Source organism: Hylobates moloch, unplaced genomic scaffold (genome assembly GCF_009828535.3).
Source record: "Hylobates moloch isolate HMO894 unplaced genomic scaffold, HMol_V3 SCAFFOLD_16, whole genome shotgun sequence".
NCBI lineage: Eukaryota > Metazoa > Chordata > Mammalia > Primates > Hylobatidae > Hylobates > Hylobates moloch.
Window position 1 is genome coordinate 41,442,658 of NW_026652291.1, and position 26,459 is coordinate 41,469,116.

Sequence of the window (26,459 nt, forward strand, 5' to 3'; positions counted from 1 at the left end):
GTGCTAAGAGCTGGAGATAAAGATACAGAAAACTTCTGGCGTGGAGAAGGACCATGTGATGGTTACCCATCATTTAATGCTATGCAGCAGTTAGGGGAAAATTAGATGCTCAAATGCCAACATGGAAGCACCTTAAAATACACTGTGTTCAAAAATAAAAAGAAACAACATATAACCTCAAGGGTACACAACTTAAAAATACAGGTAGAGGTTGGGTGCAGTAGCTCACACCTATAAACCCAGCACCTCAAGAGGCCAAGGCAGGCGGATCGATTGAGCACAGGAGTTCAAGACCCGCTTGGGCAACATGGGAAAAACCCCATCTCTACTAAAAATACAAAAATTAGCCAGGAGTGGTGGTGTGCACCTATAGTCTCAGCTACTCAAGAGACTGAGGTGGGAGGATCACTTGAGCCCAGGAGGTCAAGGCTACAGCGAGCCATGATCATGCCACTGCACTCCAGCCTGGATGACAGAGTAAGACCCTGTCTCAAAAATAAAACAAAACAATACACATAAATTCAATCTATATTATGCAAAAACATAAAACGAAAAGAAACACATTAAAGATACCAAAATTGTGGCTCAAGGAGAAAGGAGAATGGAAAGAAGGTATGAGTATAAAAGGAAATCAACACACAATTCAGCAAATGAATAAAAACAACAGCAAGGCCCTGCCCAGCTCCATGTGTCATGTATGAATGGAAGAGCAATTTAATACAACCCCCTATTGTCAGACTGTAAACCAGATAAATAAAAGCCACAGCTCTTGCCTGAACCACCTATCCAGAGAAGCAGCCAAGAACATGGTTACAGGAAAGTGTGTTAAGTGATGTCACAGAGCCAGGCAGGCAGAAGTTGCAGTGAGCCAAGATCGCACCACTGCACTCCAGCCTGGGTGAGAGAGTGAGACCCTGTCTCAAGATACACACACACATATATATATATATATGCTGGCATGGTGGATCATGTCTGTAGTCCCAGCTACCTGGAGGCTGAAATAGAAGAATCGCTTGAACCCAGGAGGTGGAGGCTGCAGTGAGCCGAGATCACACCTGTGCACTCCAGCCTGGGCAACAGAGTGAGACTCCGTCTCAAAAAAAAAAAAAAGAATGTGACTTTTTACACAAACTTACTGCTATATAGTTTGAATGTTTATCTCCTCTGAATCTCATGTTTAAGTTTGATACCCAATATTGGGGCTGGGCCTAACAGGAGCTGAGTTCCCACGAGTGCTGGTTGCTGAAAAGAGTCTGGCACCTCCTCTCTCTGTCTCTCTCGCTCTCACTTCATCTCTTGCCATGTGATTTCTATACAAAAGCTCCCCTTTGCCTTCCACTATGAATGGAAGTAGCCTAAGGCCCTCACCAGAAGCAGATGCTGGTGCCACGCTTCTTGTACAGAAGCAGAAACGTGAGCCAAATAAGCCTCTTTTTATTTATTTGATACTCCTATGAAGATCAATCACAAATTAAAATTTGTTTCACTCAACTTTCTCTAATGAAAAGTACTGGTCTTAAGTCTGTATTTTATCTTTCTGTTACCCAGCCGAATTCTACTAAATGCACTGTTTTTATTGTTTGAGGTTTTTTTTATTATTATTTTATTGTAGAGACAAGGTCTCACTATGTTGCCCAGGCTGGTCTTGAACTCCTGGCCTCAAGCAATCCTCCTGCCTTGGCCTCCCAAACTGCTGGGATTGCAGGCATAAGCCCAGTTGAGTTCTATTGTTTTTTAAACAGGCAAAAATTTGTATATTAGAGAGATCACTTCAACATTAATTCATTCAAAAACATTTATGGGGTACCCATCATATGCAAAAGCAAATACCTAAAAGATATTTAACCAAGTACCCAGGTATACAAAATGAGGACAAAGCTAGGTTCCTTTAAGGCAGTCAAATGGAACTGTACATAAAATGAAAGCATTAGATATTACAGTTTTTCCATTTTGTTTTGCTTTTTTTTGTCTTGCAAGTTTAATTTTCTCAAAAGGCACATGGCAAAGATAATTCTACAACCTTTTTTTTTTTTTTTGAGATGGAATCTCGGTCTGTTACCCAGGCTGGAGTGTAGTGGTGGAATCTTGGCCCACTGCAACCTCCACCTCCCAAGTTCAAGCAATTCTCCTGCCTCAGCCTCTCAAGTAGCTGGGATTACAGGCACACACCACCACACCTGGCTAATTTTTGTGTTTTTAGTAGAGACGAGGTTTCACCATGTTGACCAGGCTGGTCTCGAACTCCTGACCTCAGACGATCCGCCCGCCTCTGCTTCCCGAAGTGCTGGGATTACAGGTATAAGCCACTGCACCTGGGCAATTCTACAATCTTAAATCATTAACTATTTGCCATTATGTCTCCAGATGAAAGAAAAATGAAAAAAAGTTATTTCATTATTGTAAATTTTTTTTCTTTTTGTTTTGAGATGGAGTCTCACTCTGTCTCCCAGGCTAGATACACATCTCGGCTCACTGAAACCTCCACCTCCCAGGTTCAAGCGATTCTCCTGCCTCAGCCTCCTGAGTAGCTGGGATTACAGGTGTGTGCCACCATGCTTGGCTAATTTTTGTATTTTTAGTAGAGACAGGGATTTGCCATGTTGGCCAGGGCTAGTCTTGAACTCCTGACGTCAAGTGATCTGCCCGCCTCAGCCTCCCAAAGTGCTGGGATTACAGTCATGAGCCACCGCACCCAGCCATTTTTGTGAATTTTCAAATAAACAAGTTAGCATGTACTTTTAGTGTGTCTAATCACTTGTACATTTGCCAAAAAATAAAACAGAAATTTGATAAATAATTGAGTTAAAGAGAGGCTAAGAGCAATACCTCTAGTTCAACTATTATTCTTTGCACAACCAAAAGACAGTTGCATATATTTTGAATTAAACTAAACCTGTTTTTTCCGACTGAGGGCTACACTCAATATTTATACAGCAGGCAGAAGAGGAAGAACAGAAGGCAATGTTTACCTTTCCTTCCTCTCCTTTCTCACTTAACACTTCCTTTCTGCAGTAATTACTTTTCAATTTGGCTGAAAAATTTATGTAAGATCTTAACAGGTCAAAATAACATAATGTTGCTATTTTCTACAGTAGGCTCAGTATGAAACCATTTACTATGATACTCTGAGGAATCTCTGCTCTCAAACTACTGAAGCAGAAACTGCATACATGGTTTCAACTTTTATGACCTCAATGACTTTAAAATTAGCAATGTCTCATTTTGCCACACCAAGAAACTGAGCTGCAGTTTACCTGACTGAGGAATGGATTTTCAAGCTATTACCAATTTACAGCACTTAATCTTGCAAAATAGTTCTTTTTATGGTTTTTCTCATTACTTAGGCAATTTTTCCATATTTAACAAAATCAGGCCAGGTCTCTGTGGCCTGGAACAGACTGAACTATACAGACAATATCTTCTTCATTGCCTTCCACTTTGTTGAGCACCTGTCACGGACAGGTCTTATCCTTTTCACAAGAGTCCGTTTCAAAGCAGTGATCAGAATAGAAACTGACAATGCAATAAGCACCACACTGATGGGAAGATTCTAGGAGCTGCAAGTTCTTCAAAATTAGGTTGTCTAAAAGAGTGGCTCTTTTAAGCCACTGGACTGCTATTTAATACACTTAGTAAATGGTGTGGAAAATGTATTCTGAAAACAGGCTGCCACTCCTGACAGCCAAGCAAAGGGTCAGCAAACTTTTCCTGTGAAGAGCCAGAGTAAGTATCTTTGACTTTCTGGACCACACAGTTCCTGTCATAACTCTATAAATGTATTAAAAATCATTTCATTATCCATTTAAAAATGAGATGTTACATAAATTATACCTCAATAAAGTCTTTTTTTAAAATGAAGGCAAAATAAAGACATATTTAGAGATCAAAGAAAACTAGGGGAATTTGTCACTCACATCCCCGTATCGTAAAGTAAGTGAAAGGAAGTTTTCAGGCTGAAGGGAACTGAGCTCAATGGAAACTCAAATCTCTAGAAAGAAATTAAGAACATGGGAAATACCTAGATAAATATAAAAGATTAACTTTTTCATTTAATTTCCTTAAAATATATGGTTGATTAGAGCAAAAAAAAAATTATAACATGGCCCTGAGGATTTTAAGACATATGTTACATGTGTCATGTATATTTATATAGAAAACAACTATAGCATAAATAATGGAAGATGAATCAATTTGATTGCAGGATTTCTACATGTTACAAAAAGTTGTACAATAACTTAGATATTGTACAACTCTAAGGCGGGGTGTGGTGGCTCACACCTGTAATCCCAGCACTTCAGTAGGCCAAAGCGAGTGGATCCCTTGAGCCCAGGAGTTCAAGACCAGCCTAGGCAACATAGTGAAACCCCTTCTCTGCAAAAAAATACAAAAGAAATTGAGCATGCATGGTGATACATGCCTGTAGTCCCAGCTACTCAGAAAGCTGAGGTGGGAGAATTGACTGAGCCCGGGAAGCAGAGGTTGCAATTAGCTGTGATTAAGCCACTACACTCCAGCCTGGGCGACAAAGCAAGACCCTGTCTCAAAAAAAAAAAAAAAAAAAAAAAAGAACTCTAAGTAGACTGTAACAATTTTATAATGTATATTACAATCCCTAGAGCAACCACTAAAAACATGATAGGAAGATGTAGAGCCAAGTCAATAGACAAATTAAAATGGAATTCTTAAAAAACGCATGATCCAAAACCAGGCAAGAAAGGAAGAAACAGGGGCCAGGCACAGTGGCTCACGTCTGTAATACCAGCACTTCAGGAGGTCAAGGCAGGCAGATCACTTGAGGTCAGGAGTTCAAGACCAGCCTGGCCAACATGGTGAAACTCCGTCTTTACTAAAAATACAAAAATTAGCCAGGCATGGTGGTGGGTGCCTATAATCCCAGCTACTTGGGAGGCTGAGGCAGGAGAATCGCTTGAACCCAGAGGCAGAGGTTGCAGTGAGCCATGATCATGCCACTGCACTCCAGCCCAGGAGACAGAGAGACTCTATCTCAAAAAAAAAAAAAAAAAGAAAGAAAGAAAGGAAGGAAGGAAGGAAGGAAGGAAGGAAGGAAGGAAGGAAGGAAGAAACAGAGATAGAAAAAGCAGAGAGAATAGACAAAACAAAGAGTTAAATGATATACCTAAATTGAACTATTTCAATAATTATATTAAGTGGACTAAGCACTACAATTAAAAGAGAGGGGATAGCCTAGGCACGGTGGTTCATGCCTGTAATTCCAACACTTTGGGAGGCCAAAAGTTCTAATTCAAGAGCATTGCTTGAGGCCAGGAGTTCATGACCAGTATGGGCAACATGGCAAAACTCCATCTCCACAAAAAATTTAAAACTTTGCGAGGAGTGATGGCACACACCAGTAGTCCCAGCTACTTGGGAGGCTGAGGCAGGAGGATGGCTTGAGCCTAGGAGGCTGAGGCTGCAGTAAGCCATGATTGTGCTGGTTCACTCTAGCCTGGACAACACAGTCAGACTCGATCTCAAAAAAAGAGACAGGGATTGGCAGAGTAGGTAAGAAAGCAAGATACAACTACGTGTCATTTATAAGAGACACACTTTGAATATAAAGACTCCAAACAGATTAAAAGTAAATGAAGGAAAAAGATGTACTATACAGTCAGCATAGAAGACTGGAATGACTATACTGGTATAAGATTAAGTATAATATTACTAGATGTCAAGAAAAACAGCATTATTAAAGATAAGCAGGAATACTTCATAATGGTAGAAGTCCTTAGGAAGACAAAGTAATCATAAGCATGTACACACAATGACAATGTTTTAAAATACATGAAGCAAAATTTGACAGCATTGAAGACAGATTCCCACAGATTTTAATACTCCTCTCTCAGCAATATATAATAGAATTAGACAAAACATCAGTCAAGACACAGATAATCTGAACAAAATGATCAACCACCTTGTATTAATTAATATTTGTAATTTGGAAGCAACATAAATGCCCATCAACAGATGAATGGATAAAGAAAACATGGTACATATACACAATGGAGTACTATTCAGCCATAAAAAAAATAAGGGCCGGGCACAGTGGCTCACGCCTGTAATCCCAGCACTTTGGGAGGCTGAGGCGGGTGGATCACGAGGTCAGGAGATTGAGATCATCATGGCTAAACAGTGAAACCCCGTCTCTACTAAAAATACAAAAATTTAGCTAGGCATGGTGGGATGCACCTGTAGTCTCAGCTACTCGGGAGGCTGAGGCAGAGAATCACTTGAATCCAGGAGGTGGAGGGGTTGCAGTGAGCTGAGATCGCTCCCCTGCACTCCAGCATGGCGACAGAGCAAGACCCCATGTCAAAAAAAAAAAAAAAAAAATATTAGCCGGGCATGGTGGTGTGCACCTGTAATCCCAGCTACTCAGGGGCTGAGGCAGGAGAATATCTCTTGAACTTGGGAGGCAGAGTTTCCAATGAGCCGAGATCACACCATTGCACTCTAGCCTGGGCGATGGAGCAAGACTCCATCTCAAAAAAAAAAAAAAAAAGAATGAGATTCTGTCATTTGCAACAACGTGGATGGAAGTGGAAGTCATCATGTTAAGTGAAATAAGCTACGCACAGAAAGACAAATATCACATGTTCTTACTTATTTGTGGAATCTAAAAATCAAAACAGTTTAACTCATGGAGATATAGAGTAGAAGGATGATTACCAGAGGCTGGGAAGAGCAGTAAGGGGAAGGCTAATGGGTACAAAAAAATAGAAAGAACAAATAAGACCTACTATTTAATAGCACAACAGGGTGACTACGGTCAATAATAACTTAATTGTACATTTTAAAATAACTTGAAGAGTGTAACTGGATTGTTTGTACCTCAAAGGATAAATGCTTAAGGGAATGGATATCCCATTCTCCAAGATGTGCTTATTTCACATTGTATGCCTGTACCAAAATATCTCATGTACCCCATAAATATATACACCTACTATGTATCCATAAAAATTAAAAATTAAGTTGAATTTTTAAAAAAGTTAACATTTATAGAATATGACACCCAATTACTGCAGAATATGTGTTCTTTTCAAGTGCACAAAGTTATGTACCATATGCTGGGCCATAAACCATGTCTCAATAAATTGAAAAGGATTGAAATTATACAGATACATTCAGACACACATGCACAAATTCATCCTTACACACTCTCTGTGGGTTTGTTCCTACTTCTTTCAAGCATCTACTGATATTGATACATGATAGTAGAGAAGAAGCCACAGGTCAATCAAAATATAGATAATCTACTGTAGCAAACCAAGAATTGATAGCAAATATATCAAGCTTGGATAAGCTTGTGTTTTCTCTAAGCAGAATGCAAAAAATCCCTACTTAAAGGATGACCACTACCCAAATGATGCCATGGAGAAAATATAAAAACACTACCCCATTTTCTCATGAAGCATCTACGCTGTCTTTCACAGGATTTCTCATGGAAGTTTAAAATAAAATCCTCATCCGAAAAAACAAAGCTGCCCTTTGAAAATGTTCTTTTTTTTCTGTCGCCCAGGCTGGAGTGCAGTGGTGCGATCCTGGCTCACTGCAACCTCTGCCTCTGGGGTTCAAGTGATTCTCCTGCCTCAGCCTCTCGAGTAGCTGGGATTACAGGTGTCCACCAACACGCCCTGCTGATTTCTGTATTTTTAGTAGAGACACGGTTTCGCCATGTTGGCCAGGCTGCTATCAAACTCCTGACCTCAAGTGACCCACCCCGCTTGGTCTCCCAAAGTGCTGGGATTACAGGTGTGAGCCACTGCTTTTGGCCAGAAAATATTCTTCTAATCAACATAAACAGTCACCTGGTGATCGAGGCCATCCCAGGCTTCTCTCAACTGTAAATGATCCTTGTCCAGCTCATCCGGATCCCATTTTATTGACAGGACATCCAAAAAGGACTTTTTTTCTTCACTGAATGACTCCATAAAGGACAGCAGGCTCTACAATTAGAAGAGTATTTTAAAGACTGAAAATGTTTAATTCCATTTATATCATATAATCTGTTATTTTGAGGTCTACAGGTATAGGATATATTTAAGTTTTTACTTAAAGGTAAAATCCCCTGAATCCAGTATCCTCTCTCTGCTCTGGTTTCCTTCTTCAGTGCACTGTGATAACTGGGCACCAGCATAATGTCATAGGTCTCACTCTGTGCTTTGTGTATTGTTGGATTTATACTGGAATGGAGCAGCAAGGTCACTGGGCTACAGGACAGATCATGATGCCACATGGAAAACATGAGTTTGTTTGTTCTCCGCAAGTATGCACTCACAACAAAATAAGAATGAATGAATGTGAAAATTATATGACAGCAGTAGTCATATATAAGCGATTTTCAAAGTGTTCATGAATAACTGAGCTTCAGCTTATTCTTCCCAATTCATTTTATATAAACTCTGAGAAACACTTTGCCTTCAAATATTTAATAAGTAAAGCTTTTTCTTGGTTCACATTTGTGTGAAATATGGGTGTTGAAGAGTTATCAGGCTGGGCGCGGTGGCTCATGCCTGTAATAGCAGCTTGGGAGGCTGAGGCAGGTGCATCACTTGAGCCCAGGAGTTCAAAACTGGCCAGAGCAACATGGCAAAACCCCATATCGACCAAAAATACAAAAAATTGGCTAGGCATGGGGACACACACCTGTAGTCTCAGCTACTCAAGAGGCTGAAGTGGGAGAATGGCTTGAGCCCAGGAGGCAGAGGTTGCAGCGATCTGTGATCGGACCACTGCACTACAGCCTGGGAGACAGAGAGAGATCCTGTCTCAGGGGAAAAAAAAAAAAAAAATAGTTACTGATTACACAGATTTTTTTTTTCTATTTTTGGAGACAGGATCTGGCTCTATCGCCCAGGCTGAAGTTCAATGGCATGATCTTGGCTCACTGCAACCTCTGCCTCCTGGGCTCAAGTGACCCTCCCACCTCAGTCTCCCGAGCAGCTGGCACTACAGGAGTGCACCACCACGTCCAGCTAATTTTCTTTTTGTTTGTATTTTTTGTAGATACAAGGTTTCACCATGTTGTCCAGGCTGGTTTTGAACTCCTGGGCTCAAATGATCCACCTGCCTCACCTCCCAAAGTGCTGAGATTACAGACGTGAGCCACCGCAACTGGCCACAGATAACTACTCAGCTCTGGGGTTGTAGTGTGAAAGTAGCTACTGACAGGTATGGCTCTGTTCCAATAACATTTTATTCACAAAATGAGCCAACCTCTGCTTTAGAACCATGCTGCTCAAAGTACCCCAAGGATCAGCATTAATGTTTTAAACGTCATTTAAAACATTATCCAGAATTATTGACAGCATTTTAAATGAAATGTTATGAGAACGTCAAAGGATAATTAATTTACTTTAATTCTGATAATTAATGACTTCGTAAGGCCTTCTATTTAGGAAACCCGAATCTGTGATACATTATTAAATCAAAGACATATGTGAGAACAATGCACTTTCAGTAAATGATGAGCACTTTGTCGAGAAAAAAGTGTTAGACCAGAGCTAAGGGAAGAAGGTCACGAAGCCTATGCAGTTCAGACCAAAGGAAGAAAAAGATGTTTGATCCCTTCCTTCTCTGATGCTTCCAAAGCAAAAGGAAAGTATGGCCAGCAAGTTGCACAACCCACTGAATGTTACAGTTGAAACGGCTGGACTTATCCAACTCTTTGACTTAACAGATAGGGAGATGGAGGCCTAGAGGTGCTAAGTGCTGTGTAGGTACCTGACAGTATCTGCAGCTTGTTCAGGACAAAGCACTGGGGAGACACACAGTGCTGCATAGACAATGGGCTCTAAGAAATGGGACTGAGGAACCTTTGCTTTGTTTCCTATTAAGTCTCTTTCAAGACAGTACAGGGAATAACTACTTACCCCAGAGAAGCATCACAATGTAAAAACAGCTAGGGCTTTAAAGACACACTTCCATTCAAATCCCATCTCTACCCTTTCAGTAGCCATGTAACCTTAAATAAGCCACTTCTTATCTTCATCTGTAAAACTGGGATAATACCAAGCTCAGCAAGATATTTTAACATGTGAAATGCAAATCAGCAAGGTATCTGCTACATAGAAAATGTTCAACATGGTCAGGTGTGGTGGCTCACACCTGAAATCCCAGCACTTTAGGAGGCTGAGGTGGGCGGATCACTTGAAGTCGTCAGGAGTTCAAGACCAGCCTGGCCAACATAGTGAAAACCCATCTCTACTAAAAATACAAAAATTAGCCGGGTCTGGTGGCAGATGCCTGTAATCCCAGCTACTCAGGAGACTGAGGCATGAGAATTGCTTGAACCCAGGAGGCAGAGGCTGTAGTGAGCCAAGGTCACACCACTGTACTCTAGCCTGGACCACAGAGCAAGATTCTGCCTCAAAAAATAAAAAAAAAGTTCAATATGTGGTAATAATCACAGTTGTCATTATTTCCCAAAGGACTCTCAGTTGAGCCCTGTATTGTAATTCTAGGATCCCTATTCCCGATTTTTCTTTCATTCAATATTCATTCTAAAAAGCATGTTCTGGGGCCGGGCACTGTGGCTCACGCCTGTAATCCCAGCACTTTGGGAGGCCGAGGCAGGTGGATCACCTGAGGTCAGGAGTTTGAGACCAGCCTGACCAACATGCAGAAACCCCGTCTCTACCAAAAATACAAAATTAGCTGGGCATGGTGGTACACGCCTGTAATCTCAGCTACTCGGAAAGCTGAGGCAGGAGAATTGCTTGAACCTGGGAGGCGGCAGTTGCGGTGAGCCAAGATCGCACCATTGCACTCCAGCCTAGGCAACGAGAGCAAAATTCCATCTCAAAAAATAAAAATAAAAATAAAATAAAAAGCATGTTCTGCTTTAAACCAGGGATTGGAAAACTTTTACTGTAAGGGGCAAGACAGTAAATATCTCAGGCTTTATAGAGCCATATGGTCTCTATCACGACTACTCAACTCTGGGGTTATAGTGTGAAAGTAGTGACTGGCAATACTTAAATGGGTGCGGCTCTGTTCCAACAACATTTTATTTACAAAATGGGCCAACCCCTGCTCTAGAACCACACTGCTCAAAGTACTCCAAAAACCGGCAGAATCAACATCACCTGAGACCTCGTTAGAAATGCAAAAACTCGGGCCCTGCCCCAGAACTACTGAACCAGAATGTGCATTTTAACAGGACTACCCAGTGAATCACAGGCACCTTAAAGTTTCGGAAGTACAGTCCTACAGTTCAGCCTTAAAACCTTCAGTGAATTTAATATTTAAAATACTTAACCCTGAAAGAGTTTTCTAAAAACATACTTATTGCTCATCTCTTAAAAAGTAAATTACAAATAGCTGTGTAAAATCATACTTACATTATACTTTTTAAAGTAGGTATCATTTTCTGAATCCTTTAGCAACTTCTGTAGTTTTTCCTTTTGCAGAGTTAACCAGACCATAGCATCTTTCACCTTTCCCTGTATTTTACACACACAAAATTAAACTATATTTTAAATAGATTTGGTTTTTTTAACAAAAAAATTAATAACTTGAAACATCAGTGAAATAATGCCATCATTACACACCAATGATTCATTATGCCAAAGAGTAATTTCACTTGTTCACATAACACCTTAAATTTTAAACCAGATTGAAACTAGCATCTGAACATGACAATGTGCTAAAGAAATGGGCAAGCAACGCATCCCCTCCCCCATTTTGGCTTGGAGAGCATTATTCTAAATCACTTCTTTATAGCAGGCATTTCAGAAGACTGCCTTCCAATAATTCGAAATATGGGGTAATTCAAGAGATGTTCACACCCTGCAAAAACACTGACATCAAAAATAACTCAAACACTTTCGAGAGCCTAAAAATAACACTACCAAAGGTTTTAGCTATGCTATCATTAAGATGTGAACAACAATTACTTTTTCCGTAGATTCTTGCTTAGGTGGTAAACTTGCTTACATTTGGAAGCCAATTTTACTGCTAGAGGACAAAGAAGTTATACCTTATTTCCACTCTTCTTTAACCTTCATTTACTTTGTTTTTTCCCATTAAGTAAAAGTTTTCTAACATTTTTATACTCAATTTCATGGACAGTTGAATCTTTCATTTTATTTTTTTAATATGAAAATTAATTAGAAAAGAATAGCTCCTCAGCAGGCCGGAAATAAGTGAACTGAATTATAAGCCTGCATCTCAGCTTGAGACTCTCTTCCAGAGTCAGCAACAATCTGGCTTATTGCCTCAAACTTAACAGCTGGAAAAACACAGGTCCAATTTGTCAAATAAAATGCAAGTAAATATGTCTGAAAATGCATGCAAACATGTGGTTTAAAAGACATTTTTAAGTAATATTATCAAACATTTTACTAAATTCACAGCACTCATTTATCATCTTAGAAGCAGAATAAGAGTTTCTTTTCAGCTCAGCAATTTTTATGAAGTTTCCACCCACAATATTTTGTGTAACTCACTGAAAGTAAAGGAGAAAAACTGAATAATCGAATGGCAATCTAATAGTAATTCAAGGCTGGGCGCAGTGGCTCATGCCTATAATCCAGCACTTTGGGAGGCCAAGGCAGGCAGATCACTTGAGGCCAGGAGTTCAGGACCAGCCTGACCAACATGGTGAAATCCTGCCTCTACTAAAAATACAAAAATCAGCCAGGCAGGATGGTCCATGCCTGTAATCCCAGCTATCGGGAGGCTGAGGCACGAGAATCATTTGAGCCTGGGAGGCAGAGAAAATAGTAATTCAAGAGTACATCAACAAATACGGATTAACAATATAACACAACACTTTCATTTATATGAATCACACAATTTCATTTATATGAAGCTAAAGAATAGGCAAACTGGAAATGCGCTAAAATTAGATGATGGTGAGGGTTGCCCGATCATGTAAATACACTAACAACCATTGAAATGAACATATTAAATAGATGAATTTTATGGTATATAAATTATATCTCAATAAAGGAAATAAATATTATAATACACAAAAATTTGATAGGATGGGTGCAGTGGCTCACTCTGTAATCCCAGCACTTTGGGAGGCTGAGGTGGGTGGATCACTTGAAGTCAGGAGTTTGAGACCAGCCTGGCCAACATGGTGAAACCTGGTCTCTACCAAATATACAAAAATCAGCTGGGTATGGTGGCACGTGCCTGTAATTCCAGCTACTTGGGAGGCTGAGGCACGAGAATCACTTGAACGGGGAGAAAGAGGTTGCTGTAAGTCAAGATCGTGCCACTGTACCCCAGCCTGGGCGACAGAGCAAGACTCCATCTAAAAATAAATAAATAAATAAATAATAAAAATAAAAAATAGAATATTATAATAAAAATTTGATATCTTTAGATTTTTAAAAGCTTAACTTCATTTGTCTTATACAGTGCCCATCTAAAAGTTGTTTCAGATAATTCAGTAAAGTTTAATGAATTATCCCTTCGAACCTAAAAAAAAAAAAAAAAAAGAATATTCAACACTAATCTACAGTAAAAGAAATTAGAATGCTGGTTGCCTGGGGTGGAGAGCAGAGATAGAAAAGGTGCCCAGTGGAATACTCTGGGTACTAGAAATGTTTTACATCATGATTGAAGTATGATTTACAAGGGTGTATGCTCATTAAACTGTACATTTAAGTTCTATATGCAAATTATATCTTGATTTTAAAAATTAAACCATTAGCAGGATACAACTAAAATGAGCTTGATTTATGCATAAGAAAACATACCCGAGCCTCCTCTCCAGTCCCAGGGGCATCTTTGGAATACTGCAGAAACTGTGCCACATAGGTCATGATGGACTTTTCATCAGGATCAACAACATCCACATCTGCAAGATACACCACACTATCAATTAGCTGTTACACATTTGCTATAATGAATACTCAAGAATGGGCTATGCCATAGCCTCTGCCATTTGGTTCACAGGCTCTGGAAATGGACCAAAGTAGGCACCCAGCCATCCAATCTCTGTTTACTCAACCTTGCTGCAAGACTGTGCAGTGGCTAAGAGTTTAGATCTATACTCAGAGAGATCTGGGTTAAATCCTGGCACTAGTATGTGCACAGTCTCCGTTTTCTAATAATAAAGTGTCACTATGGGGTATGTCTGAGGGCATAAGTAGTCAGAGAGGATGAAGAGGAGAAAATAAAGCATTCCTCTTTCTAGACACATGGTGCAGAAATTCCTCCAGGAATGCAGGAATGTACAGCAATTAGAATGCATTCCTGACACGTTGGTCTTGGCATGTGTACAGTAAAGCATCTCCAAAAGCATATATTGTATAGAAGGCTTATCTAAGACATCCACAGAGTTTGTTCATTCATTCATGGAACAAGTAAATCTACTGAGAGCCTTCTACAGGCCAGGCTTTGTGTTGCATTAAGAGTCCATGGTGAAATAAGTTTGTAAAATGCTGAATTAAACAAAATTTTAAAGACCACAAATCCTTATTTATCTTATTTTTTATTTTTTTTTTAGACAGGGTCTTTCTGTGTTGTCCAGTCTGGTCTCAAACTCCTGGCCTCAGGCAGTCCTCCGACCTCAGCCTCACAAGTAGCTGGCACAAGACACTGTGCCAGGCATATAAATTCTGTAAAGTGCAGAACTTCTCCAGGCATCTAATAAGTGAAGGAGATCATAAAATCACAAAAGGGGGATGCAATATGTCACAGACAAAACGAACACCTAATTTGGAGGTGTTTCTTGACCTAAACAAGCAACGAAGATTATTGAAAAAAAAAAAAAAAAATTCACTGTTTATTTACTAAGTTAAACTTAAAGCAACAAATATTTACAGAGAGCCAATAAATGTGGGTCACAGGCAGGGGCTACAAGGATATATAAGGTATGGTCCATGCCTTTAGAGATCTTCCATTTCAACCCTCTATTCATTCAACTAGTAGATGCTAGATGCCCTAAAACATTATCTTTCCCTCAAGGAGTTTAAGGTTAGGAGAAAAACAAATAACAAACAAATACAACACACCATGCGTGCTTTAGTGAACATATTTACTAGGTTCAATGAGTGCTCTAAGTCACCTGAAGTAGAAAATAAATCTAATCCATTTGCAAACAATATAATTCAAGGCAGTAAGCATATAAAAGCTAGCAATAAAAAGCTGAGGGTAGGGTTTCAATATAGGAAGAATTTCTAAGAATTAAGTTATTCTATCTTTAACTGAAAAAGATATAAACACCAAGAGATACATAAAATAATGATACTGGCTTATTTAGATATCGCTTTATAAAAACTTCTCATTATATACGAAGCCACGCGTGAAAATTAAATGTGTTAACAATATTATGTCAAAATAGTTCCCTTATTCAAATATGACTATGGTATTTGGTTTGCATAAATAATCATGATGCATTTCACATTTTTGAGCTATTATTTAAGCCATTTATAATGAATTATGGGCAATTATGCAGAGGAAATTTGTTTTTACTATAGTGTCCATTTCATTAGTTGACTGGTTATTTGTACATACAAAAATGGAGAAAATATTTTATACTAGTAATAAAGATTTGGAGAATCACAATATAAGAAAAGTATTTAAAACAGTCATCAGAAACAGGAAATGAGAATAAAAGTATGAGGAAAAATAAAGGAAAAACAAAAGACAATGAAAAGCCAAAAGAAAAGACAAAAGACAAAGAAAGGGAGAAAAGAAGGTAAAAAAGGAAGGGAGTAAAAAGAGATAGGGGTAAAAAGTTAACAAGAATTAGTAACAACCAACATGAAGTCAGACCAATGTCCAAACTGTAGAAATACGGCCGTAGGCAGGCCGGGTGCGGTGGCTTAAGCCTGTAATCCTAGCACTTCGTGAGGTTGAGGCGGCGAATCACCTGAGGTCAGGAGTTCTAGACCATCCTGGCCAACATGGCGAAACCCCCTCTCTACTAAAAATACAAAAATTAGCCATGCGTGGTGGCACATGCCTGTAATCCTAGCTATTCAGGAAGCTGAGGCAGGACAATTGCTTGAACCCAGGAGGCGAAGGTTGCAGTGAGCTGAGACTGAGCCACTGCTCTCCAGCCTGGGAGACACAGCAAGAGATTCCATCTCAAAAAAAAAAAGAAAAGAAAAGAAAAGAAAAATAAAAGAATATGGCTGTAAGCTCACATATTAAGTTCTAAGTTCACATTAGGCTGTGAGCTTATAAATATTACCTAATTCAACTCTTACCCAAACCTGAAGTCCAAAGAGGCTAAATACCAGTAGCAAAGAGCACAGCTACCACCCAGATCTTGGTTTCTAATACCATTCTCCAATAAAAAGAGCCAGGGCTCCTTGGAGAAATGACTGATCCTAAGACGGGGGCAGGAAATATACAAGATGAGCCTGCAGTGTCTTGTCAGGCCAGAAAGTAAGAAAATGCTCAAAAACAAACAAGCAAACCCCATACTGATGGGGATAAATCAAAGGAGCACAGGAGCCAACTGAAAGAGCTCCTAGTGGCCAAAACTTTGAGCATAAAGAGGATTTTTTTTAAAATTGACCATTAAAATAAACAAAGTAGTATTGCATTACAACTAAGTAGAAAATATCAATAAGCCCATACTGATATAAATAAACGACTGAATAAATAAGTAAATGGGGGAGAATAGACAAATCTCTGTGCAGAACTTCAAATACTTTACATAGATAATCTGCCATTAAGGAGAGTGAGCGTTAACTCTCCCAAGTGTGGGCTATGCAGTGATCTCCCTCCAAAGAGCACAGTATGGAAAGAAGCGGGAGGAAAGAGTAACTTCACCATGAGAACCCTGTTCAGCACTAGCGCAGCCAGGTGATCATGGTAAGCACTGACAGTAATAAATCATGTTGACAGTGTATACTCTTGAAAGGATGTGATGAGAATGACATTCTACTGCTGAGTTCTTCCTCGCAAGAAAACAAAAACCCAGTATAATCATGAGAAAAAATCATAAGGCAAATTCCAATAAAGGGGCATCCTACAAAATACCTAATGAGTAATCTCCAAAACTGTCAGGGTCATTTATTTAAAAGTCTGGGAAACTGTCACAGTCAAGAGGAGTCACAGGAGATATGACAGCTAAATGTAATGTGGTATCCTGGCTGGGATCTTGGAAGAGAAAAAAGTCATTAGGTAAACACTAAGAAAATATGAATAAAGTATGGCCTTAATTTAAAATAACATATCCATATTGGTTCATTAATTATAACAAATGTACTAGACGTTAATAGGGGAAACTGGGTGCAGGGTTTATGGGAATTTACTGTACTATCTTCTCAATTTTTCCATAAATCTAAAATTGTTCTAAAACTGAAAGGTTTTTTTTTGTTTTTTTCTTTTTTTCTTTTTTTTTAAGATGGAGTCTCGCTCTGTCGCCCAGGCTACAGTGCAGTGGCACGATCTCAGCTCACTGCAACCTCCGCCTCCCAGGTTCAAGCAATTCTTCCTCAGCCTGTGCAGAAGAACTTCAAATACTTTACACAGATAATCTGCCATCAAGGAGAGTAAGCATAACTCTCCCAAGTGTGAGCTATGCTGTGATCTCCCTCCAAAGAGCACAGTATGGAAAGAAGGGGGAAAAAAGTAACTTCACCATGAGAACCTTGATCAGCACTAGCTTGGCTGGGTGAGGCAGTAACTGGGATTACAGGCATGCACCACCATGCCCGGCTAATTTTGTATTTTTAGTAGAGACGGGGTCTCACCATGTTGGCCAGGCTAGGTCTTGAACTCCTTACCTCGTCATCCGCCCACCTTGGACTCCCAAAGTGCTAAGATTACAGGCATGAGCTACAGTGCCCCGCTGAAGTTTATTTAAAAATACAAAAAGGGGCCAGGAGTTGTGGCTCACGTCTGTAATCCCAGCACTTTGGGAGGCTGAGGTGGGCCAATGCTTGAGGCCAGGAGTTCAAGACCAGCCTGGACAACATAGCAAAACCCCATCTCTACTAAAAATACAAAAATTAGCCAGGCACAGTGGCACACACCAGTAGACCCAGCTACTCAGGAGGCTGAGGCAGGAGAATCACTTGAACCAAAGAGATGGAGGCTGCAGTGAGCCAAGATCACGCCACTGCACTCCAGCTTGGGAGACTGAGCGAGACCCTGCCTCAAAAAAAATTAGCCGGGCATGGTGGCGCAAACCTGTAGTCCCAGCTATTCGGGATGCTGAGGCACAAGAATCACTTTAACCCAGGAGGCAGAGGTTGCAGTGAGCCAAGATTACTGGGCAACAGAGCGAGACTCTGACTCCAAAAAAAAAAAAAGGAATGAAGTATTGACACATGCCACAACATGGATGACCTTGCAGACATTTTGCTAAGTTAAAGAAGCCAGTCACAAAGACCATATATTGTATAATTCCATTTATGTGAAATGTAATTAGAAATGTAATTAGAAAGTACTCGGGCATGGGGGGGTTAGGGGCAAATGGAGAGTAACTGCTAATGGTCACAGGAGTTCCTTTGGGGATGACAAAAATGTTCTAAAATGAACTGTGGTGATGACTGAACAATATTGTGAATACAGTTCTCCTTGGTATCCATGGGAATTGGTTCCAGGACTCATCTCTAGATTGCTTTTAATATCCAATACAACGTAAATGCTATGTAAATAGTTGTTATACAATTGCGTAACGTGTATTGTTTAGGGAATAATGACAAGAAAAAAGTCTGTACATGCTCAGGACAAATGCTTTTTTTGTTCCAAATATTTTCAATCCAATGTTGGCTGACTCCATGGATATGGAACCCACAGACAAGAAGGGCAGGCTGTATACTAGAAACCACTAATTTGTATACTTAAATGATACATTATATGATATGTGAATTATCTCCTAATAAAGCTGCTTAAAACCAAAAAGATTAAGTGACAAATCCACAGTCACCTGGTCACTGAGTGTGCTGGAACTAGCTGACTCACATCGGCTTAAAAGAATTAACTGCTAAATGTTCTTTTGTAAGCTGGTTGTGAAAAAATCATCAATAAAAATCAAATCATATAAATGCACAAATTATATGAAAAGCATAGCTAACAAATACTCAAAACTTATCACTTCCCAATTATTGTATTACATTTTACTATTAACTATATACTCCTGAGGCTGTCTATTGTATCTGTATGATGGAAACAACATATAATGGTGTGGGTACTGCACATCTTTTTCTAATTCTGTGTTCAGTGACTGCACATTGGTAACTTGAAATCAGTCATTGCAGTAGCATTTATCACACAGAAGTCTGCAAATGAGGGCTTGACTGTTGTTCTGTTAACTGCTAAAAACGAGATGAAGAAATTGTTAATAATGCAGGTAAATCTTAAAAAAATGTTCTGTCTAAAGCTGTTAGTTGTATTGCAAATAGCATAAAAAGTTGAGAAAATATTCTTCTAGTATTCAGTTCAGCAAAGAAGTCATTCATGTCATTGAAGAACAAATGAAGTGTTCTCATATACCTCTTATTCCACTTACTTATTAACATAAAGGAAATTCTAAACTAACATTCATGTCAGAACTATACTTCTTCAGCAAATACAACCCTAAGTTAGTTACAGATGGATGTAGAGTTTGGCAAAAATGAACAGAAGCATTTTGGAGCTATATGAAATCTATAAGAAAGCATGTCATAAACGTTATAATTATTTATAAAATAATACATATTCCTTAATATCAGTAAAACCTATAATAGCGTAAATGTGTGTACATTTCCCATTGTTTGGGAGAGCCAGTCACTAAACATTTGTATACACACCCCAGTAATAGAGCTGAGACTAGAATTCATATGTGCTTGACCTATTCATTCATCATAATTTTCACTAATCCTATATACCTCTATTATGACCTTAATTTTTTTTAATAGTTTGGTTACATTATGAAACATTACAATTCAAAGTAAAGTGCTTTTGAGAAAGAAGTAAAATTTTTAAATCTTAATTTTATAAAGTTAAATTACAATTTGATGATGATCTCTAAAACTAACCAGTACTTAGGATGTTGTTGTTAACAATCCAATACGACTGAGCAGAATCAATGACCAACCATATAGGGGCAGACGGGAAGGCAGCAGTTTCTAGTCTCACAGAGGTTCAGCTTTAACTCGGAGGGAGGGAGGGAGGAGAGACATATAGACAACTTTAATTCAAGACTCAGAGAAACATCTTACAAAAGAGATTTAGAATAGAATAATAGAATCAAGAAGAAAAAAACACAGAACATAATGGAAGAAAATCAAGACAGAGGCTCAAATTATTCCCAATAACAGCATTGTTTGCTTTCAGCTGTGGCTTCCCCTATAATTACTGAAGTTAACAAATTGGTAGGAATTGTCTGACTGCATCAAATTCGATAAAGAGTTTAAGTTAAACCCTCCAGGACTAAAATAGAACGCCATTATGTTTATTCATGTATAGATACTATTTTGAAATCAACTTCATGCTAAGCCTTAAAGATTGTTTTAAAAACAAAGAAGCTTCTTTACCTTCTGGTTCCAGCAATCTGGGGATTTTTAATTCTCGTTCTGCAATTCTAAAAGCCTCTCTCAGATTGTCTTTGTTGGATCTATGCTTCACACTCTTCATGTCAATTAGGTCTGGTCGCAAGGCATGAATGATGGCCAAAAAAGCCATCCCATTTCTCCAACTTGACTTAAAATCTGTCACATTGACAGACTCATAGCTATCATAAAAGGACAAAAACATGATAAATACCATTAAAAAGAATGTAACACACCCTTCTACTATATTCAATAGTAATTACAATTTGGTAAATCAAGTAAATTAGATTCATCGTGCTAGATAAAATTTTTAATCTTGTGACCAAATTAAAGGAAAATGCCAAGTTTGATGAAACTCAAAATACCACAGAACACTGATTCTCAAAATTTGGTTCCTGAGCCAGCAGCATCAGTATCACATGGGGTGCAGGTGTCAGAAATGCAAATTCTCAGGCCGAATCCCATACCTACTGAATCAAACTCTGGAGGTGGGCCTGAAATCTGTGCCTTTAAAAGCCCTCCAGGAGATAATGATATTCACTCAAGATTGATGCCCTTCATTACCAAATCTGTTGGCTTAAGCCTGCCTTTAAACTTCTACATACAGGGAAGGTCCCTAACTAGAGGAAATCATTTTCTTTTTCAGTGGGACAAATTAAATGATACATTGTGTGCAATTAATGGCCAGTAGCTCACTAGATAGATAGACCTTGTCACTCCTCTGCTTAAAACCCATCATGACAGACGGATGGATAAACAAAATGTGGTATATACAAACAATGAATATTATTCATCCTTAAAAAGAAGGGAAAATCTGGCTGGGGACGTTGGCTCATGCCCGCAATCCCAGCACGTTGGGAGGCTGAAGCGGGAGGATCACTTGACACCGGGAGATTGAAGCTGCAGTGAGCTACAATCACACCACTGCACTCCAGCCTGGGTGACAGAATGAGACTGTCTCAAAAAAAAAAAGGAGGGAAATTCTGACACATGCTACAACATGAAGGGACCTTAAAAACCATGCTAAGTGAAATAAGCCAGTCACAAAAGGACGAATACCATATGATTCCACTCATACGAAGTATGTAGAGTAGTCAAATTCATAGAGAAGTAGAATGGTAGTTGCCAGAGGCCAGGGTTTGGGGGACGATGGGGAGTTCTAGTTTAACAGGTACAGTTCCACAAAAGGAAAAAAGTTCTGGTGACAGAGAGTGGTGATGGTTAGACAACAATATGAATGCAGTTAGTGCCACTGAATCGTACACTTAAAAATGGTCAAACTGGCGGATTTTAGGTTATGTATATTTTGTCACAATAAAATCAATCAATCAATCAATCTATCTATCAATCAACATCATTAGCTAGCCATTGTATTTAGAATAACATCTCTCACCCTGGTCCACCCTCTCACCAGGGTCCACAGACCCTGCCTGCTTCTCTCATCTTTGTATCTCCCCTCACTTACAGAGTTGCAGTCACACTAGCCTTGTTCCTGTTTCTCAAAGCCACCCTCCTAGTCACTGTCCTTGGATGCTCCTTCTCATAGATCTTCATAGAGCCTCCCACTTGAGGAGTCAGCTCAAAGTCTCTCCACAGCAAAGCCCTGCCTTACCACCTGCACTAAAGGAGACACTCTCCCTGCCCTCAACCTTCTTGACCATATCAAAAGTCCTTCCTAATCTGCTTGCCAACTGTAATTATCATATTTCTTCATGATAATTCCTGCTTCCCCTATCAGGATGCAAGCCTTTGAGAGCAAGGGCTTTGCCTTTCTTGTTCACCACTGTAAACTCATTCCCCACACAATGCCTGGTATATAATCAGGGCTTAAGACACATATTTTTTAAAAAATCATTCCATCACTATTCCATGCTTCATAAGGGATCAGTGAAAGTCTTGCAAAAGGGTATAGTTGCCTGCAACATTTGGGATATATTCTAGAACAATTATAGTGTCCTTTCATATCCCATAAAAAGCATGAAGAAATTCAATAGACTATTTTAAGGTCTGAATCAAATGATAAAAGCTACTCAGGAAATAGTCTGCTCCAGATGACCTGGGTTTTCCTGTTTACTTAGGGGAAAAAAGCCTAAAACTGTGAGTGTAATAAACTACATAGCAGTCAGTGATTTTTGTGTTGTCTAACAAATAGGTTTGTGGTATCTACTTCATCCAGAAACTGTTCTAAATGCTTTTAAAAAATTAACTCTTATGCATATAACAACCTATGACATATTACTGTCGTTCACATTTTATGATCGAAGAAATTGGAACACAAAGAGATTAGGTGTTCAAAGTCACCAGTTGGAAAGCACAGGGCACCAGCACTTCAAATCCAGGTACTCTGACTTTAGAGTGTGCAAGACTAGCTAAGTATTAGGTGGGTGCAAAAGTAATTGTGGTTTTTACCATTAAAAGTAATGGCAAATTGTAATGCAATGGCAAAAGTAATGTAATTACTTTTAAGTAATTAAAAGTAATGGCAAAAACCGCAATCACTTTTGCACCAACCTAGTGATAACTAAAGGATGGCGGCTACAGCTGAGGGCAGGGCCAGACCTCAGCACCTTGAGTGTTGAACCAGCACTGCACTGACTGGCTGGCACTGTACTCAATACTGTGTAGGTCAGCTCTGCACTGATGAGCCAAAGCCAATATCACAAAGACGCTGCTGCCAGACCTCAGAGAGGGTGGAATTAGGCTCCTGGTTGGCAGAACCTATACTCATTTAAATGTGGAGAATGGGGCCTGATTCATCTGTTTCACAAATGAGAAAATACAACATATTACTTACAAAACAGTCTTATTGAAATAAAATACAAATATTGAAATAATAAAACACAGGATATTGAAATAAAAGTTATCTAATAATACCACCAATGATAGCCAAAACTAGGATAAACCCATGATGAATTACTTAAGAAGAGGTGCTACATTTTAATAAGCTTAGCATAAGCTCTATAGTTGAAAACTAAGAAAGATGGGGAGACGTGAAGAACAGATAAACTGTGGTAAACTATATGGGGCTTTGAAAGGACTTTAAGGTTATTTATGCATAAATGAAATAAATCTGAGTATGACACAATAATGCTTTTCACAAATACTGTTTGGGATTTTTAAAATTTAGAAAACTGCAGTGCAATTATCTCTAGGAGATTCAAGAAACAGTTGATTTAATGTACTTTAAACCTCTATACAAGGTTATGTATGTTTATGGCTCTCATAAAATATAAAGAATGAATGACAACTAAAGAAAAGTAAGGCTGGGCCGGGAGCAGTGGCTCACCCCTGTAATCACAGCACTTTGGAAGGCCGAGGTGGGCAGATCACCTGAGGTCAGGAGTTTGAGACCAGCCTGGGCCAACCTGATGAAATCTCATCTCCACTAAAAATACAAATTAGCTGGGCATGGTGGTACACACCTGTAATGCCAGCTATATGGGAGGCTGAGGCAGGAGAATTGCTTGAATCCAGGAGGTAGAGGTTGCAGTGAGCTGAGATCGTGCCACTGCACTCCAGCCTGGGCGACAAGAGCGAAACCCCCTCTCAAAAAAAAAAAAAAAAAAAAGAAAAGAAAAGTAAGGCTGAAGGCAGAAATTCAGCTCTATCTTGGCCTTTCAGCAGGAAGGACTTACTCTGAAGTCCTGCATTTGAAAGGGCTTAGCAACATATTTATGACCCTATTTACCTAATAATGCTATGATGTGACAAGAAATGCCTTTTGAACTCTACAGCTCTTCTAGTAGAGAGATCTCCTGAATCTACAGTCCTTATTTTTCCTAAGCTCCATCTCAGAAACTGGTTAAAATGGAAAAGTAAATTGTCTCCCAAGAGCAGAAAACATTTTTCTTTGTTTAAAAAAAAAAAAAGATATGAGCGCTAACTTTCCTTCATTATCGCCAATTTTTAGAAATGCATACTCCATCCTGGTGTGGTAGCTCACACCTGTAATCACAGCACTTTCGGAGACAGAGGCAGGTGAATTGCTTGAGCTCAGGAGCTTGAGACCAGCCTGGGCAACATGGCAAAACCCCATCACTACAAAAAATACAAAAATTAGCCAGATATGGTGGTGTGCACCTGTAGTCCCAGCTACTCAGGAGGCTAAGGTGGAAGGATCAATTGAGCCTGGGAGGTCAAGGCTGTAGTGAGCCATAATCGCAGCACTACATTCCAGCCTGGGTGACAAAATGAGACCCTGTCTCAAAATGCATACTGTCTGGTCTCTGTGCTTCCTAATGGAGCTGTTTCTAAACTCTGAGGTCTCTTAATATACTCATATACATCTTCAAGAGATAAGTTTTGGGGTGTGTGTGTGTGTGTGTGTGTGTGTGTGTGTGTGTGAGACAGAGTTTCGCTCTTGTTGCCCAGGCTGGAGTGAAATGGCGTGATCTCGGCTCACCGCAACCTCCGCCTCCCAGGTTCAAGCGATTCTCCTGCCTCAGCCTCCCAAGGAGCTGGGATTACAGGCACGTGCCACCACACCAGGCTAATTTTTTGTATTTTTCATAGAGACGGGGTTTCACCATGTTAGCCAGGCTGGTCTCGAACTCCTGACCTCAAGTGATCTGCCTGCCTCAGCCTCCCAAAGTGCTCGGATTACAGGGGTGAGCCATCGTGCCTGGCATTTAAATACCACTTTATTTCCATGTAATAATATGCCACCTAAACACAGCAGGTGGGGATGAGTTAAGTTTACCCAGGTGATACCCCCTTCCAGCCTTTGAAACCAAACGTGGCTGAGCTCTCAGGCTTCCACGTTGTGGAAGAAGCACTGAGAGGACGGGGGATAGCGAGAATTTTCATTTTAAGTGAGGGAGGTGTTTGGGTGGTGAGGTGGTGTTGGTTGATACAGCTGCCCTGTGTGTCTCTTAGGGTCATAGCAAACTACTTACGTGGCGCATTGTTCCTGAGCCCACAAAAGAAGGGCCTTTTTTGCAGACATCTGCCATCTTGCTTGCACTTTAGAGCATTTCTTAGCTGGAGGACTTGAGGCAGGAGATGAATCAACCACACTCACATCATCCAGGGAAGGCTGACTGTAATTGCAAGAAAGAGTCTGGGCAAGCTTCTCAATCTAAGGAAGGCAAAGTAGAATTAATGTTTATAAAAGCCTAAGTTACCAGCATTGGGCCGAAATTTCCAGTCAAAATAAGACCTAAAAAGCATACTATGACAGTCACAGTTTACTCCTGGTGAAATGAATACTGGGCAAATCCTTGAGTAACAGCATCTGCCATGGGGGCCGCACTTTTGCTTCCTAAGGAATGACGTGGGTCATTCCTTACCCTCACCCAGGCACGCTGTCCCACATTGAGGGATGTCCCTCATCAATTCATCCACCTGAAGTGCTTATGGAGCACTTCACTGTAGTTTAACACCTGTCAAACGAATCAAACTGAACCAAATTGAGCTCCTAGTCTAGAGTATCTTTATAGAGACTGGATCAAGTGAAATGCATCCATTAAGAACAAATGTACACATAGAAAAAAAGATAGTCAAACACATAGATAGACAAGTCCAGAGAAAACAAATAAAATTGCCATTAAATCTATGAAAAACAATTGTATTAATAATTTAAGAAATTTAAATGTATACAGCAAAAGGATAGCTTTTACTATATTATACAGGCAGAGTAAATGTAAAGGCAATATCCAGTGAAGGTGAAAGTATGAGAAACTAGATATTCTTATATTGGTAGTAAATGTAAAAATTGGCTCAATTTTTTTGGAGGGCGATATGGTATCTACCCAAAACTTTAAAAGATAAATCCAAAAACATAAAAGTATTTAATACATTTCTGTCAACAAATGACAGACTAATCAGACAATCAATAACAACAGATGTCAACAATACAATTAACAAACTTGATCTGATTAGCACTGATCTGGTAAGCACGACCAACATTCCTTTCATGAGCGTACAGAACATTTACTGACATTGACCATGCTGCACCATAAATCAAGCTGCAGCAATTGTGAAAGACTG

General features: G+C 39.5%; 1 protein-coding gene across 5 annotated transcripts in view; it reads right to left on the reverse strand.

Annotated features, from left to right (window-relative positions):
- Positions 1-26,459, reverse strand: part of SYNE2 (spectrin repeat containing nuclear envelope protein 2) — a 379,604-nt gene that overhangs the window by 254,662 nt on the left and 98,483 nt on the right. For all 5 annotated transcript variants that reach the window (XM_032134991.2, XM_032134990.2, XM_032134988.2 and 2 more), the window contains exons 7-11: positions 25,367-25,548; positions 20,457-20,653; positions 13,731-13,831; positions 11,361-11,462; positions 7,827-7,964 (exon numbers count right to left, since the gene is read on the reverse strand). In XM_032134991.2, coding sequence (XP_031990882.1) covers positions 7,827-7,964; positions 11,361-11,462; positions 13,731-13,831; positions 20,457-20,653; positions 25,367-25,548 — 720 coding nt within the window. The remainder of the gene's footprint in view (positions 1-7,826; positions 7,965-11,360; positions 11,463-13,730; positions 13,832-20,456; positions 20,654-25,366; positions 25,549-26,459) is intronic.